This window comes from Protopterus annectens, chromosome 1.part0, assembly GCF_019279795.1.
Source record: "Protopterus annectens isolate FY-2018-M chromosome 1.part0, PAN1.0, whole genome shotgun sequence".
NCBI classification, from domain to species: domain Eukaryota; kingdom Metazoa; phylum Chordata; order Ceratodontiformes; family Protopteridae; genus Protopterus; species Protopterus annectens.
The window spans coordinates 236,852,167-236,870,830 of record NC_056725.1 but is presented as its reverse complement, the minus strand read 5'-3'; the positions used below and the strand labels follow the sequence as shown (position 1 = coordinate 236,870,830).

The following is an 18,664-nucleotide window of genomic DNA, read 5'->3' as shown; positions in this document are numbered from 1 at the left end:
ATGTCTATTGAGAATGTCTTAACTCCAGGGGCGTAGTTATAGGGCGAGCAGGACATGTCATTATAGCCCCACAGTAAACTCTGTTAATCCTCCCAACAATCTGTACTTAAAATTCTGATCTGTAAAGTTGTTCTGCTGCTTGCTCCATTGAGAGTGTGGCAAGCAGAGTGCATAAATAAATGTGCAAGCTAAGACCAGAAAAAAAAAAAAAAACAGGCAAAATTCTTGTTGCTGTGAACAATGTGAGTCCCACTTTTTTAAATTAGGTGTATGTAACTTCTCTGTCACTATTAAATGTGATTAAAATGTCACAGCTCCAGTCAATACCCTCCTCCTTAGTCACAACTCTAGTCAGATAAATACAATTTGGGTATTTCAAAACAGCATTTATTAATCTAATAATCCTGTAGAAAATTATGTAATAAAATGTCTATTTTAATAAAACTGTATATAGTGAAAGAAAGGCACCAGCATTCCTTGTTGCAGAATATACTGTTCTAGCTGTTGATTTAGAATCTATTGTAAAAAGCCTTTTCCTAGCCTGGTAGCTCAAAGGTTAAGACACAGGGCTATTACTTGATAGGTCTGGGTTTGAAACCTTCCTGAGTAAAAACTGAGCAGCAGCAGTATATGTGTGGAAGAAAGGCCAGGCAATCTACATCTGTAATATAATTCATGAAAACCCTATTGCGTGTTGCCATGACTTGATTTTGAATCAGGAGTAATTACTTGCTTGCTTCCTTGCTAAGAGACTATGGCAGTATTTCCATATTAATGCATGTCTTAGTGCTGTTCAGTGTGAGGAGAATTTTGTTTTACTATTCAATACCTATTAATAATGTTTAAACAACGAATACTCCTCCATTTGGCACCTCTCCTATGTATTTATAAAACCTTCAGTTTTATTAACTGAATAAATCCGAGTCTTTGATACTTTCAGATGAAATTATGGCATAAATCTATTACCATAAATACTCAGTCACTAGCTGTTGTAGGAGTTAAGGTGGAACAAGCACTCCCTCTCTCTCTAAAGATCAGTAAAGCTAAGCATTATTATAACAGAAATAAAACACTGCCTAGTGTTTATTTGGCTCCTTTTCATATCTGAGGGACCTGAGTCCTTATCTTTCTATTACTAGGTAAGTGGAATTGCCATGTGTCAGCTTGTTTACTTCTTCATACCGTAACATGTATCTTAGTAGACAGAATTTATTTCAGAATTCTCACACAGCAAATATCTTTTATTAGTTTGAGCTGCATTCTTTAATAGGCCTTGGTGTATCACAAGAAAATGTTTTTGGACAATATACTCAAGTATATATTCAAGGATGTCTAATACTATCAGAATTAGCCTGTCTTCCTAACTGCAGCATAGAGAAATACCTAAAAAATTAATTTAAACAGACAGATGCACATTCCATAGTCATGTAAAATAACAGCCTGATCATCAGAATCTAACAACTTCATCCACAAAGTTGTAATTTGTCAAAACGTGTTCACACATTCATGTCAGTGGCCAGCACTAACTTAGCCTGTTGTTCTCATACTTTGTTATAATGAATAAGATTCCAGAAGACTATGAAAGAAAATTGTCTTAAATAATCTGCTGTTCTTCAAAGACATAATATCAAATATAATTTCAAATAGTTCAGATCAGGGATGTAGCTAGGATTTTCAAATTTGTACTCACAGCTCTCAAACTGCTATCCCCCTCCCCAGCCAAGCTACGGCCATTCTCGTAATTCATGGTTCGCTCTTTTAGTGTCGATGAGGAGGCATTCGCTGTAATGCCTCTTCAGTACTATAATACAGATTCAATCAAACTCGGTTCCTTGAATTGAAAATTAACCTGAAAGTCAGTTCTTTAAAAAATGCAGCATGGTAGTTGGGGTAGAGGATTAATGCTTTTGTTTTCTGTAACTAAGGTACAGGTTTTGAACTTGAATAAATTACTAACCACCTGCTACCCCTAACTAGGGTGTTTCATCCACACACCCCTACCTACCTCTTACTGCAAGAAATATGGACAAAGCCTAAAATAAACAGGGACAGATATTAAATAATGCTCTTGTGAACTTAGAAAGTTGCTAGAATAACAGGATTTCTGCTGGTATGAGAAAGTTGCTTGAATAACAGGATTTGTGCTAGTATACATTTTTCTAAAGGACGTGAAGTCTGAAACTCAAATGTCTGTCATTATTTAGCAACTTCAGCCTTCAATGATTTTCTATAAAATCACAAAATTTATGAGGAACAGACAAAAAATACAGGGCAGAAATCTGGACATTCTGCAAAATTTGGACAGTTGAGAGGTATGCTACCTTCCTAACTCACACACACACACACACACACACACACACACACACACACACACACACACACACACACACACACACACATGCACACACACATGCACATGCACACACACACACACACACACACACACACACACACACACACACACACACACAAATACCTCTCAACCTCTTAGAGCAATAAACCCATAAATAAAACTGAGGCAAAGGCCCAAAAATAAGGACATTTTTTTTTTAAATATTGCTCTTATAAACTTCAAAAGATAATAAAATAATAGTAGGTCTTGCATTAGTATGAATTTTCTGAAAGATATAAAATCTGAAACTCAAATATCTGCCATTATTTTATAACTTCAGTCTTTAATGATTTGCCACTAATTTGCCAGAAAACTGCAATTTTATGAAAAACAGACCAAAAATGTGATGCAAAAATATAAAATTGCCAGACAATTCAGCTGGGAACCTGTCAAAGAAGGGACACCATTTTAATATGATCACTGTTAACTTCAGCAGCTGACAAAATTAGAGAATCTACATACATTTCTGAAATAAAAGCAATGTATAACTGTGATCATTACAGTTATTTGTAATTGTAAACCCTCCACGTTTTCTTCCAAAATTGTTATTTTGCAGAGGGATTATTAGGGGGAGAGCGACATTTTGAGCCAAAATTGGGGACAATTGAGAGGTTTGTATATTCCTAATTCTATAAAGTGATTTATTTGCACATACCTCTCAACCTTTTAATGCAGGAAATCTGGACAAGGCCAAATATATTGGGGGAACATACAAACAGTACTAAAAATTGATCTTGTATAAACTTAAGACAGTTGATAGAATAACAGGTTTTGCTTTAGCATGCATTTTTCTGAAGATTATGACGTCTAAACTTAACTTTGGTCATTATTTAGTGACTTCATTCCTAAATGATTTGCCAGAAAAGTATTATTTTGCATATTACAGCACGAACACCAATAAATATATGCTAAACAAAGCAATGCAGTCTCACAATGAAACTAGACTTAGCATTAAAACTTATCTGCCCTTGAAACTCACATTCATTGAAACAGCATTGAAACCCACATTCAAAGAAAATACATTTTGCCAGTGGCAGATAAAGGTTAACTTTAGGCTGTTTTCAAATCATAGGCCCCTTGGACATGAAATATACACATGTTCTTTGATACACCTTCCTGATTGTATTAAATTATATTCCTTGTACAATACAGTATAGTTGTTAGAGAGCGTTTTAAATTTATTGTTTTGAACATTTTTCCAGTAAACAATGAAACAAAATGCATGCACCAATAATGACAAAACAGCCCAGTTCAGAACATTTCCATCATAAAAGTCTACTCAGACTTCTACAGTACACCAGTATCAGTAAATATGCACAATCTTTGAACTAGTAAAAGCCACCTACATAATTCCACATTAAAGAAATATGTAACTAATGAAGAGGCTGCTGCTAGCAAACAACTTTATATTTCATGGTTTCATCTACAAATAAAGTGCCTGTTGCCCTTGAGGAATAAATTGCTTATGTTGCATTAAAAAAATGATACGCTAGTAATATTGTAATAGGTAATGGATGACAAACTGATAACAGGTTCATAGTTACTACTAGATATCTTCACCAAAAAGGACTACAGCATCCATCACCCTTTACAACACAGTACAGTATCAGCAATGCATCCTCCTACTGTGGGAGAAGAGCCAACAGCCTTCTGCTTCAAAAGCAAGTACATTACCTGTTGTGCTATTAACAGTACAAGCAGACTCAGCATAAGCAGCACTCAACTTTAGTTCCCCTGCAGCTCTCAGCTCTTTGTAAAATGTACTCGACACTCAGCTGTATCTCTGAACTTTGCAGCACAAGAAATCTGGAAAAAGACAACATTTATTGGGGGGGGGGCAAAAGCCCAAAAAAACAGGGACACATTTTAAACATTGCTTGTATAATTTTGGAAAGTTGCTAGAAAAAAATGCTGTGCTACCACCATGCATGTCTTGAACCCAGAACCATATGCACTACAGTCAGTGCAACATACCACTATGCTAAATCAGCAGTTTGAAAAATAGGAAGACTGAAACTTAATGGCTATCATTTAGATAGCTCTCAACCTCTAAGCACACAAAACCAGGACAAAGAAAGCCAATAATGAGGGAATACAAATTCAGTTCTCACTTCACACCTTAGCACAAAAAACATGGACAAACAACAAAAACAATAATGGGGGAAATACAACTTCATCAATGCAGAAGCACTCAGATTAGACCAAAGTGAATCATGTCCCCCAACTAACACTTTAGTAGTTTGACCATGTAAGCACAAGCAGTAAAATACAAAACAAACAAACAATTCTTTAAGTAAAGTCAATAATCACCTCATTTTAAAAAGCATGACAATACATGTTAATTTTTTCCCTTTAACTTGGCTATTTAGTTTGCTGCCTAACTCCAGTATTTTCCTGATAAATTGATACTTACTGGCATCAGTTCAAGGTCCTTTTACATGTTTTGTATGCAAATGAGGCCTTTTTAAATTTATCTCTATGATTCGTAGTAATACACAAGAGTGGAATACCCCTTATTTGCATAATAGCTCTCTCCCTTGACACTTATGCCTCAAACATGTTACACATTTGTAGGAGGGAGGCAAATGCCTCTGCATTTCCATAGTCAGCCCGAGTGATCTTATTTGCATAAGAGTGTACTGCTGCACTTTACGGAGTACCACTACAAATTTGCAGATGGCAGGAGTAAATAATGCCCAAAGCAACCATGCAGGAAAATAGTTTTGAAACATAAGTTTGCATGAGTACAGAATATATATATATATATATATATATATATATATATATAGTATATATATATATATATATATATATATATATATATATATATATATATATATATATATATATATATATATATATATATATATATATATGGGTATGTGTCACTTCACCTAAAACTCATTTCATTGACAAGTAGTACAATAAGGCAAGTCAAAGGTATATGTCCTTTCCCCCAATGTTGGGGGCTGCACCCCCCACACACCCCTTAATATATATTCTCACTACAGTGGGGAAAAAGGACATATACATTTCAATTGCATTAGAGTACTACTTGTCAGTGAAATGAGTTTTAGGTGAAATTAACTTTAAGTGATTTGGTCTCACTGAAATGAGTTTAGATGAAATGGGTTTTAGGTGAAGTGACACGTACCCATATATATATATATATATATATATATATATATATATATATATATATATACATATATATACTATCTTACTTGCTCTCCTTCCTACAACTTACCTCTTCTAATTTCTCATATTCTTAGCTCTCTTTTCTCATACTTCCTACCTTATCATTATCTTACAAAGTATTTTTTAACTTTATAAGATGTCTTTGAGTTTAACTGTGTGTGGTAGTATTTATTTCATTTAGTTATCTTTATCAGACTTAGTATTTTATATTTATATAAGTATTTTTTTTGTGACTGTAACTATGTGAGTCAGTAATTAACTCACTTAGTAATAATGAGTAACTGTAGAGTTGTTAGTTTCTGTCTCTTAAAACTTTCTTTAAAACACTAGTATGTTTGCCTTATTGTATTCTCTGTGGAGCTTTTCTCCCCGGGCCTCTACTGAAAATGGAAATATCTCCAGTTAGACTAGCCTGGTCAACAAATGTAAAATAAAATAAAATAAAAATAAAATATATATATATATATATATATATATATATATATATATATATATAGATAGCTATAGCTATATAATATAGATATATATATAGATATATAAATATATGTATATATATTAATGTCTGTGTGTGTGTGTGTGTGTGTGTGTGTGTGTGTGTGTGTGTGTGTGTGTGTGTGTGCGTGAGCACGCATAATATGTGAGGTAAATTGCACTGATGGAGGAGCAGGATCAAGTATATTACTAGATGAATAAGGGGCAGTAAAGATTATTGGGCAGAAAAAATACATAGAAAAAGTATGAACAGGTAGAACACAAAGTTGTGTGTGTTTGTGTGTGTGTGTGTGTGTGTGTGTGTGTGTGTGTGTGTGTGTGTGTGTGTGTGTGTGTGTGTGTGTGTGTTTGTGAAGGAGTACATGTAGCTAACCAATGACATTATCTACAAAGGGGACCATTGATTGTATTAGTCAACCCCCATGTTAGTCATATATTACAGACTGTGGAAGTGTGGAGGTAAGGAAGGATTCCTCTTAATGCATGTTTTAGTCATTTCTGAGTGAGTGTATTTACATAACTATGGGTGTGAATCCACTCTGCAAAAATGTTTTTGTTAGTGTTTTACATGAAAGCCAAAATTTCCTTTCTGTAATGTTTCTCAGTTTGATTGCTACTAAGAATATGTGTGTGTGTGTGTGTGTGTGTGTGTGTGTGTGTGTGTGTGTGTGTGTGTGTGTGTGTGTGTGTGTGTGTGTGTGTGTGTGTGTGTGTGTGTGTGTGTGTGTGTGTGTGTGTGTGTGTGTGTGTGTGTGAGATCTTGTAACCTATATTAATTGTACCAGTAGTTCAGAAGGAGCTGAGAGTGACTACTGCTACTATAGGATTTTTTTAAGTATTTTGCATCTTATTTCTGTTTCCAAAATGTTATGCATTTAAGTAAACAGGCTTGAACAATTTACATTTTATCTGATACAAATAATTTACATTTTTAAATTCTTTTAGACTGGAGCAAAACAACTACTCCAAAGAAGCCCAGCAGTGGCTCTGGATCTGGCTCTGCTTCTGATAACCTGGGAAAATCCTTGTCTTCAACTTCCTTAGCTTCCAACTCAACCAACTGGACAAACAAATCCAAGTCAAGTTCAACTCACTTCTTCAAGCGTAACAGTAATGCAGGTAGGTGTTTTTTCTGAAAGAGTGCAGCCATATGTTTTTTGCAAACTGCTGCAAATGTCAGTGTATATTTATGAGTGGCGGAATAATTGATTTTGGCAACAATAGTGACCTGTAGCTCAGGCCATTATGATCCATCAGGAGATGTCTTCCCGTGCTTGTAGAAAATAATTGTCTAACTCTGTATCTATACAATTGCTAATACAAATTGGGTTGTACTGACCATTCTGCCTCAGACTGTATAATGCCTTGACTTAATTAAGAATTAAGATTCACTCTGGATGCTGTTACTGAGAGCGACATCACACTGAGGCAGAAGCACTCACTAAAATACTGTCTTCTTGTTAAAGTTGTTCTCATATATGTAAAGAAATGGACCTTTGTTAATGCATTAAGGTAGACAGGCCAACATGCCTGTGGTTGTATTAACAGTTGACCAGCTTCATGTCTTATTTATTGCAGAAATTATTTACATTTCCTGTGTAAAGACCCACTGTATTTGCCAGTTGAATAAACCTAACATTATCAATATTATATAATCAGATTAGTCTTCTAAAATATAAATGTTTTGGTTTGTAAGTCATGTTTGAAGGCTGTCATAGTATAGCAGCACTTGATGTTTAGAACTAATGTAGGAGAATCAAAGGTATGACCCCTAAGTTTTCAGATCCCTAATTTCTATGTACAGTTAACTATGCATAGAATGTCCTAAACATCTTTCATTTCATGATAGTATACTTTCTATTTGATATAAAAAATAAAGGAAGTATGTTAATCATGTTTAATGTGGTTACCTGCTTTTCAGACACAGAGGTGTTTATTTCATGTTTTATTCCTTTTATGTCATTTTTGACATTGGAATAATTTTAGATTCTACCAAATTTACTGACATGAAACCTAGTTCCTTGGCCAGTGAGAATTACCTGGAGATGGTTGACCTGTTCCTTCATTTTTGTATCAAGTAAGGAATGCTATTAGGATGGAGGAAGCTTTCTTTTTTAAATAAAGTTTAACCTCTGTTTCCCCTCCCCATCTTCCAAGGCAATCAAGGCACATCTCTTTTTCATCCATTTGTTGTTGCACCATGCCAGGAAGTTAGAACTTTTACTTATTCATTTTTTCACCATTTTTGATCTCAACAGCTGTTTATCAGATGCAACCAGGGTCTGTCCTTATCTACTTGGTGTATGGATTAACTCTGACACATACTCAGGAATGGTGGGGAGTTGAAGACACCCAAAGCAATGTTTTAATGCTACCAAGAAGCACCTTTCCTAATATCCTGCCTCCCCAAGCCCACCCAGCAGTGTCTTTGAGGTGAGTCATGGGCATCAGTGCTGCTCCATCACTCACTTTTGCAAGAGGCTACCATTAGCAGACTGCCCCACCTAACCTCAGAGAACACATACTTATTTTGTTTTGTTTACAAGATCTCTATCAGGGAAAGCAACAGCATGGGTGTGTCTACAGCAAGCTCCTCCCCTCTTAGGATGGGCACACCCATCCTTCCTGCCTACTCAGTTAAGCTCCCAAGCTATGTTGCTTGGGGAATACTCAGAGCTGTATCTCTCTGCACCACCATTGCAGGACAGTTTGGAGATTTGTGATGCTTGTAAAGTCCTCACCCTGCTGGGTGGCATAAATTATGCAATGGCTCTCTACACCAAGTTGTCTGAATTCATGTTTCTCTACACTTGAGAGACTCAGCCAGAGTACATGCACTTTTTGGTAAGTTTGTATCCCTGGGTCCTTGTGACTTACACAAAAGTGATGGCTCTTCTACCAGGTGACAAGCAGCAGTCCTGGTGCAGAACTGACTTCCTACCCCCAAGGATAGGCAGCTAGATCTCTGTCCACCATAGATCTAAGGCTAGATTCTCCAGCACCATGGCCACTAGATAATCCCAGACTATCTGAGTTGTACAGGTGGCCAGAACTTCTACACATGAAGCTGTATTCCTATGGAGGTGGCTTCCTGTAATCCACAAATAAAGAATATACTTGTTTCCTGAAGTTCTGTCAAACGTACACTAGGAGGTGAGAATTCTGATATAATCAATGTGCTATTCTTCTCATACTTTTCCACAGATCAGCACTGTGATAACTTGCAGAAGGAATAATTAACATATTGTCAGTAAAGGTTGCTCATTAAAGGCAGAAGGAACAGTGCTTACGTGTATGACTAAAGGGGTAGAGTGTTTTTTTACCAACCCTCATGCATTTAGTATTGAGTTTTGGGTGTGAAAACAATAGGTTTTTGTATACCATTTTAATGTAAGCTTATCAGGACAAAAATATGTATCAGCAGAATCCAAGTCAAGAGTACACAACCTCAGTTAACAAATTGTATAAATATAAATATAAATAAATAAATACACATAATTTACAATGATTACAAGATTTATTATGTTCTGCTTTGTATTTGTTAGTAGATGCTGAAGCTACATAAAAACTTGGTAAAATGTAAGTGTAAATATTCCCATTCCTATCATAAATGCATTCCCCAGTGAAGCCTTTTGTTTATCTCCTTTTTGTATATTGTTAACTTTCCTTATGTGCTAATAGCACATTACTTTTAAAAGGAGACATATCTTTAAGAAAGCATATTTCTTAAATAACGCATAATTATTTAAGCTGTCTGAAATTTTTTGTAGCTAATCTTTAATTGTGTGAGCCATTTGTTGTGATATAAGCTATGCAGCCAAATGTAGTTTCTATCTACAGCTGAACCTAGAACCCTTTAATGCTTTTATTTGACTAAACAAGCTAGGTAAGAGAAGCTTTTGTGATTTTGTTCACTTTCCATGTAATAGTCCATTGTTTCTGGTTATCTACTAACAGGAGCATTTTAGAAATGCATCTCTTTGACCACACCTTAATAAGAGCAACAAATTGTACTTGTTTATGCTCATCAGGTCAACCTGGTCCACTAACCAAACCAAAGGCAAGTACCAGGCATGACTTCCCTACACATTTTTAAGAGTTCAGTGAAAGTTTAATAATGTTCAGGAGTTACATACTAATGTCTTTGGAAAGTACTATGAGTGTGAAATAACTAATATTAAAGCTTTCAAATGAAACTAATTGAATGAATGACCAGATTTACAAACGCTAAGAAAAATTCCTTGCTGTCAACTGCACTTCTGTACAAATTTATGTAGTGTATTAATGCTGAGGTAAACTACAGTAGCATCTGTTGTAGTTATAATGTGGTATTTCTGTGTCTTACCCATGGACATGGATATGTGTTCAGAAGAGTGTTGTACTGCCTGGCAGTTGGTGTAAGGGATTATAGCTATGAGCTGTTAGCAAACTGTTCCCTGTGATCCATGGGTTTGAGTCCTTTAGCGTCTATTTGCCTGTTTGTATATCTCTGAGAAAGTCACTTAACCAGACTGTGCTCCTGGGCTGAGTCTAAAAAAAAACACCATGGGATCATCGCTCTACCCTTATTAATAAACACAAATGAAATAAAATCATGATCAGTGATGGTAAAGATGTCATGCTGAGAAATAAATTATGAACTAATTAACAGTGTAAGGATTAAGGAGCCGTGGGAGTGGATATTCTACTTTTAACATTTTCTGGTCAGTTTTTTGCTATCATAACGGTTTATTTTCATGGAAAACTTTAATCCCTTTCATTTAAGACCCTTTACATTTTAAAACATTCAGGAATAAAAACCTGATCAATGCTGGAACTACACCAGAAAAGGGTTACCAACTTCAGTACTAACTCATAAGCTTAAGTGAGCATCTCAGAGATAATCATTCAGATATTTTTATTATTTAACCATCTAACCTTGCCTATGTTCACAAAAGTTGGACAGCACAGAAAACAGATCACAATTCTGAATCTCAGAATGCTGCACCTAAGGTTACCTTCCAAGTGTACTAACCATGGCAGTTCAAAATCACCAGGTACTGAAACATCCATAAGTATTTACCAAGTGGATTGAGTTAACCTGTGGGTACACTTCTGCATGCATGGTCTACTCAAGAGGGAATTAATTTATCCCTCTTGAGTTCACTGCTGGGTAAATATTAACTTACAGACATATTAGACAATGCATGTGCAAACTCCTTCCTGACTGAGAAGTACTATTAAAGGAGTTTTGCTGTGGTTATGACCAGTTTTACCAGAGAAGTGGTCAACAAAACAGTTAAAGGACAAGAAACAGCCCTCAGTAATTTTTCACTTTTGCATCATTCAGAGTTGGATCCGGGTTAATAATAATAATAATAATAATAATAAATTATTATTATCATTGTTATTATTATTATTATTAATAATCATTATTATTGTTGTTACTGTACTTTTTTATAATTTTGTAATAATATGTTACTTTTACTAGTTCATACTGCTATATATGATGAAGAACCTGTATCTGGGTCTGTATTGTGTGGCACTGTCTAATTACTGGCTTTCAAATAAAATCAAATAATTATGAAACAAGTAACAGTTTATGTGAATAATAATTTTGCACTCACCAAAGATGCCTGAAGCAAGAGTAACCATATCCATAAATATTATCAACACTGTTCTTGCTGTTTACAGTCTTTATGAAAGTAGTTGCTACAGAGTGGTATTAATTTGTTTATATATATATATATATATATATATATATATATATATATATATATATATATATAAACTTTATTTATCACTATCATTTCAGTCACTGTTGTTGCCTACTTAAGCAGTTGTTAGTCACTAGTAATTAATGTGCTTAGGAATATTATTGCTTGCATGCAATTTTCTGGACAGTGGCAAAATATTACTGGTGAGTAATGTTCTAAGGAGCACTGAGGAAAGTTGAACATGGCTGGCAAACCTTTCTTGCAACATAAATGACACAGACATTCATATGTTTATGGTATAGATTATATCTTCTAAGAGCTTACCCTAATCGGAGGTGGACCCTCAAAGGTAAAGTGTATGCTTTGTTTAATGCATGTTTCTTTGCAACATCAGAGTGTGGGGCGCAGCTGCATGAGCCTGTAATAAAGAAACAAATCAAACTGAGTGTGCCTGATTTAAGACGTGGCTTGCTACTGGTTTTTATTTCTTTCTGTAGCTTCTTTTTCATTCATTCTGAGCCTTATATTCTGAGAGGGCACCTGTCTTTAAAATCCTGCTACAATTTGCACTGTTATGCATGAGGTACTGGACAAAGCAAACTGCTTGAGTCGGTGGTCTAAGGTTAACTTACTAGTCTTCACCATGAAAAACAATGGTCTCGGCTAGTAAACCAGTCTACAGGCTGCTAATATATTTCCCTCAGAATAAAGCAGTGGGCATATTTCATAACTGCGATTTTTTCAAAAGATATTCAGAACACTGTATCACCAAGCCATGCTCATGTCTAGAGTGCTGCTTGCAGATTTGAGGCATGATTTTTTTTTTTTAATTTCATCTTGCCTGGGTCACATCACTTTATTATTGCATGATCACATGGGCTTGGTATCTCTGATCTCTGTCACTCTACATTTTGTATTTTTATTGAAACCTGTAACAGATTTTTTTAACAAAACATTATTCTAAACATTGTGTAGTCATTGTTATCGTGTTATAGCAGATTTTTAAAGAATATGGATTTATGAAAAAATACAACACACAAAGTCCATGAATTGTGAAATGTCTTATTCTTAGCATTATTGTTGGTGCAGTTAACTTTGTATTAGCTCAATCCTTTTTGTGTGGCTTGGAATGCAGTGGATATGATTTTTTAAAAGTACATTCCTTTCAGTTCTTTTTTATGCAGTGTTATCTAGAATGCCGCAATCCAACATTAAAATAACATTTATTGTGACTGCAGCCTACATTACGCTGCAAGAAACCAGCAGGCTAGCTTCATTAAAAAACGTTAATTACCAGTGTGTATCAGATCTGAGCACTGAAAGTTTCTTGTTCACATATTAAACACTACACTCTGCCACCATTTTTTATGTGTGTGCATGCGTATGTCCATGCAAGTAAGTCTGCACAATGTGTAACAGCTTTCAAAGCTGTCAGGTTTCACAAATACAGTTCTATAATAGACTAGATAATATCAACCTTCAAAGTACATTACCAGATTGTTTTATTTTCTGATATCAGAAAAATGCATAACAAGTTAGAAAAGTACTTTTATCTTTTTCTAATTTTTGAGAATAATCAGTCTGCTCCATGTATTACATTGAAGGTTATAATCAATAAAAATTGCCAGACATTACAGTTGCATGTTTCTTACTCTATCATCTTTGTAAAGGAACATTTCAATATTTTAAAAAGCTTTAATGATTTCAGAACTTTATTCTTTATAATTTTTGCATTTGTCTCTAAGTCCCTGAGTGATGCTTATCTGTATATAACTGATTTCTATTACAGACTTATACACTGGAACAACAAGATCAGTTTAATGGACATAAGATTTGTAAACCCAATACGATGTCTTAAATCATATAATTAATTGTATTCTCAGATTTTTCCATATAAAAATTATAATGAATTTGTCATTCTCATACATAAAGAAACATCAAAGTAGTGTAACATGGCTGTGAAGAACAGTAGACAGTTCAATGCCTGAAAGATGTATCAAATGTCTGATAAACTTTCAGGTAATAATGGATATAAGATATACTCTTTACCTCCAGGCAGGTTCTGAATCTGTATGAATGCATGTTTTGGGTTTAACAGAAACATATTGGTAGTATTAAGTGCATACTGTAAAGATTCCTTGCTGATGAGTATGAACTGTAGTTGGCAACAAAGCGTGGCCTTTTTATGGACATTGTCACTGTATGTGGGTTTTTGGTGTCACTGGTAGTAATTCCCCTGGAAAATATGCTTATGGGCTTTTGTCTTGTTATATAATCATTAGAAAATCAGCAGTAGGGACAGTAAGCTACCTATTTATGCATCTGTAACTAGAACTTGATTTTCCTGCGGGGACAACTTAATGGAACGCATCTTTTAGCATTCATTCTATTCCAAAACACTTTTCATTGTGATTTACTAGTTAGTTGAATCGGGTCTATATCACTCTATCACGATCGTTTCAGAGAATTTTTTCACAGGGAAAAAAAACTAGTGGACCAGCTACCTAACAAAGACTACACAATTTAAAACTCAGCAAAGTGGGGGGCAAGAATGTGGGGGGCTGCACCACCACCCCCTTAACTAAATATACCAAATCCAAGATTGCACTACAGTGGGGAAAGAGGCAAATTCCTGATGATGGCCAACCACTTCCTTTCCCTGTGAAAAAATTTGTTGAAACGATTGTTAGCTAAAATGAGCTTTCACTTTAGTGGGTTAGATGAATAGTTATTCGCTGAACAGATTATTTGACAGTGATATAGACCCAGTGGAATCAAGCTGTTGCTGCTGACTTCATAAATGAAATTAATATTCACATAGTAGACAGTAAGCAACATTTGCTGGTTTAAGTCATAAGAGTACATTCGAGGTACCAGATTTATTATGATCAGCTCAAGAGTTTTCCACATACAGCGCATTACGCAGTTTCTGATGTTTAAATGTAACTGAACCTTTTATGCATTCCTCATTGTTACATTGTAAATATGTGTGCTAGACTAGTCTCATAGCCATTAAGGAGGTAAATAGGTCAAAATCCAGTTACTAGGATGATGCTGCATTTCTAACAGAGCTTTTAAGGTACCATTTGAAATTTTGGGGACCAGGTAAAGTGAGTGCCGAAATGCAGAGACTGAATAGCCAAAAGAAGAGACTTACATGTACTAAGTCCGACATGTCATTTCTCAGAATATTTCTTTTTTTCTATGAGGTATGGCAATCTTGGAGTTGATATATATAAGTTTGGGGGTGTTGTGAAGTGTGCAGCAGCTGTCATTTTTCAAATGCAAGAAAAGTAAGGCTTTATTGCATTAGAAACACAATAAAAATTAGAAATCAACAGCTGGGGTAGGTAGTTGCTTAGGTTGCTCTGTACAGCATATGTCAGAAAAGTAGTACAAGCTGTAGGACATGGAAGGAAAGGGAACAAGCAGGTGTTACAAATTGATAGCTATACTGAGAATGCTCGGGAGAAGAGCCTTTGCATTCAAACACTAATCAAATGGAAAATACTTAAAGCGAGATTTGAAGGAGGCATTAAAGTGAACGCCATGTTAAACCAGTGCAAAAAAAAAAGTAAGATTGATGAAAAAGGCAATCAAAGAGACACACTAGGTGAAATCAGATGGGATTAGAGGAAATGACGTGTGCAATGAATGCTGCATAACATCAGGAAGTATTAATACATGAAACAAAATGTGTCAGTCACAAATGTTACTGATAGTGGGATATGGGGTCATAGTATGGGAAAGTCTACTGAAAAATAAATCCAAAATAGTGTAGACAACCAAAATTCAAATACAATATCACACCAGCCTGAAGGACTTCCAAATAAAATACACGTTTTATTATTTAATACTGTGATTAAGTGCTTTTGTCCACCAAAAAAAGAGTATTGTTAAAGAGCAATTTATAAGAGCAACTAGGATGACCTCAGAATTTGAGGATGTTAAAATAGGACTAGCTAACATAGTTAATTTGTTTACATCTAGAAGTTACCATACAACTTTAGTCACTGATAAGATGGACTAAGTATTGTCACAATGGGGGATTAAATACAAACTCCTTTTAGGAATAGGTTTGATTCAAACAAATGACAAGTAGATATCCTCAGGTTATGAAACAGCTTTAATTTTAGAATGTGGGCCACAAGCAAAAGAGGTCTAAAGCATTTTTTGTAACAACTGAAGTTTGCATAGAGGCATCCCAGAAGTGTATCAGACTTTAGGATCTTCACCTTCTTTTATTTTTAAAACTGGTCTTATCCTTAAGCAAAGTTTGGAAAGTGATGTTAAACTTTCCTTACCTACTACTAAAGTCATTAAGACTATCAAATGTAGTTCTTGCAGACACTGTTTTTACATTTTGGAGGATAATCCTGTTACTCTCAAGAATATTTTACATTCAAAAGTATTTTTTATCAAAGGCAACTGTTTATCAATAGGGATGATTTATATGGCGAAGTGCATGGTCTGCCCAGTGTTTTATGTAGGTCAAGGATCTATGAACATTATTACGATATAAATAAGGAAAATGTAAACAACATCTTATTTAAGTTTAAGCACCTTAGTAACAGTTCCCAATGCCATTCTTTTAAATTTGGTATTTTAGACCAGGTAAAAGTCAATACCAGGGGTCGTGATTTTAAAATTTTACTTGATATTAAAGAGGTAAAATGGCAGTTGAAGTCATATGCCACCACCCACCTCCACCCCCAGTATTAATGAAATGAATTTGTACACACTTTTAGTTTTAAAGTCTCAGAGTTTTTTAACTTCTTCGTGGCTTGGCAGCTTCAGTTGTACCTTTTATAGTGTGCTCACTTTAAATCTCTTTAATTAAACAAATTAATTGTTTTATTGGTTGTGTTATATAAGTGCATGCTTTGTTTTTTCAGTGATTCTGATGAAGTCCATTGTTTTATTGGACTAAAGTGCTTAATCACAGTATTAAATAATAAGTCTTGTGTTTTACTTGGAAGTCCTTAAGACTGGTGCGATACTGTATTTGAATTTTGAACATCTATTGAGAAGGTGGAAACATTTGAGTTTTGTGAAGAAATTAGGATGTGAAAACAGATCAACACATCGCTGTTGACACCCCGCCCCCCCACATACACAGAACACACACTAGTATTAGTAATACTTATCAGGTCCTAGATAGACGTTTCTTGGAGAAAGATAAATATTCATTTTATTAATTTTGTTTAGCAATCACAGACTTAGAATGATGCTTTTACTAAAGCTGTCATTGTACCACTTTTACAAAAGGTTCAGTGACTAGCAGACACCTAATCAATGCCACCAATAAACAGCTAGCTGAGTTCCCATCCATAACACTATATCTTGAAAGTGGAGGTTAGGTATGGAGTTGCCATAAAGGAAGGGATGGCCATTATAAAAAAAGCACACAAAGTTACACAAAGTGTTGAGGTTCAGCGAAGTGACATAAACTGAAAGGCTTAGAAGTGCATGATTGTTCACAATGAGGAAGAAATGATGATATATGAATGAGGAATACATTTCAAATTAATGGCATTACTTAATCTCCTCACGTCTCACTTAGAATGTTTGGCATGGAGCACAGAGGAAGGTATAAGAAGAGAAGTTGAAGGGTGACTAACAGAGGTAGGCCAACAGAAAACATTGCAGAAAGGAGTGATAAAGTGCCAGACAGTAGAACTGCTTAAATGCCATTGAATAAATAGTATGAGGTGAGCTACAAGTCAGGAGGAAGGGCAGCAACGCAGCAGATTCTTGTGAATATTACTGACTCAAAAAACCTGTAGCATTGTAAGTACTAATGATGGTATTATAAACATCAGTGTTTTTTTCTTTCTTTCAGCTAGACATACAGAAAAGCATATTAACTGCTTGGCAGCATGATTTTGCAACAGTGTTGCCCAAGTATCTGATAAGGAAATAAGGGTTGGGGCAATCATGTTACTCTATGAATTTCATGTTTCCTTTCTTTCTTTCTTTCTTTCTTTCTTTCTTTCTTGTTCATACCTACCTGAATTGTCACAACACAGATAAACATTCAGCATCAGTACCTGTTAACATGTGCATCTACCAACACACTTGCTGAAAATACAGAGCTGCCTAAATTAAGCCAACATTAAAAAAAAGAAATAAATACTTTGTTTGATTATAAAATGTAAACAAGTTTCCAGCTATATCATAAATATACAAAAACACAAAGAACCTTGGCCATACTTACAAAAGTATGATTTACAAATGTCAATGTTTCTTAGGAGAGCCTTAACATACTGGTTGTGAGATAAAGAAATGCAAAGGAAAATACATTACTATATTGCAGTATACAAAAAAAGGCTAGTAATCATTAAACTCAGTTTCATGTGAAAGATAGTCCAAGAAGTTTAAATGTTTGAAGCTATCTTTTCTTTCACAAAATGTTTAACTTTATCAAATACGACATATTTATGATAAAAAACTAAAACACATGTGTTGATCTAACTCTATATGTAACAATTGTAGTGTGCCTTCTGACCTCAAATTAGCAGCACAACCACCCTGGCACTTGGCAGTCCAATAACAGGCAAAAGAAAAAGGGAAGTAAACTTAAAAAACTCCAAAGCACTTATAATATAAAACAAATAAATGTGGTTTAGCGCTTTCATTAGTACATTGACATCTTCAGCATCATAAAACAAAGTAAAAACTGGTTTAAATACTTTTTAAGTAAATGAACCCCACCCCCAATAATGAACCAATCAATGTGTAATAGACCAACCTCTAATAAAAGTAACATGCACAACTAAATGTTAGTTAAGAACAACAATATAAGAAAAGAACTTTTAAAGCACTAAATGATAGTAAAAATAACCATATACAAATTTGTAAAAAATCTCAACCTATATTGTGTCCT

The 18,664-nt window shown here is 34.8% G+C and overlaps 1 protein-coding gene across 5 annotated transcripts in view; it reads left to right on the top strand.

The window, feature by feature from the left end:
* Positions 1 to 18,664, top strand: part of ADGRG6 (adhesion G protein-coupled receptor G6) — a 1,156,656-nt gene that overhangs the window by 1,101,969 nt on the left and 36,023 nt on the right. For 4 of the 5 annotated variants that reach the window (XM_044058511.1, XM_044058431.1, XM_044058747.1 and 1 more), the window contains one exon: positions 7,028 to 7,201. In XM_044058511.1, the coding sequence (XP_043914446.1) occupies positions 7,028 to 7,201 (174 nt within the window). Of the gene's footprint in view, positions 1 to 7,027; positions 7,202 to 12,080; positions 12,128 to 18,664 lie in introns of all 5 variants that reach the window. The other variant, XM_044058590.1, reaches the window with a different exon arrangement.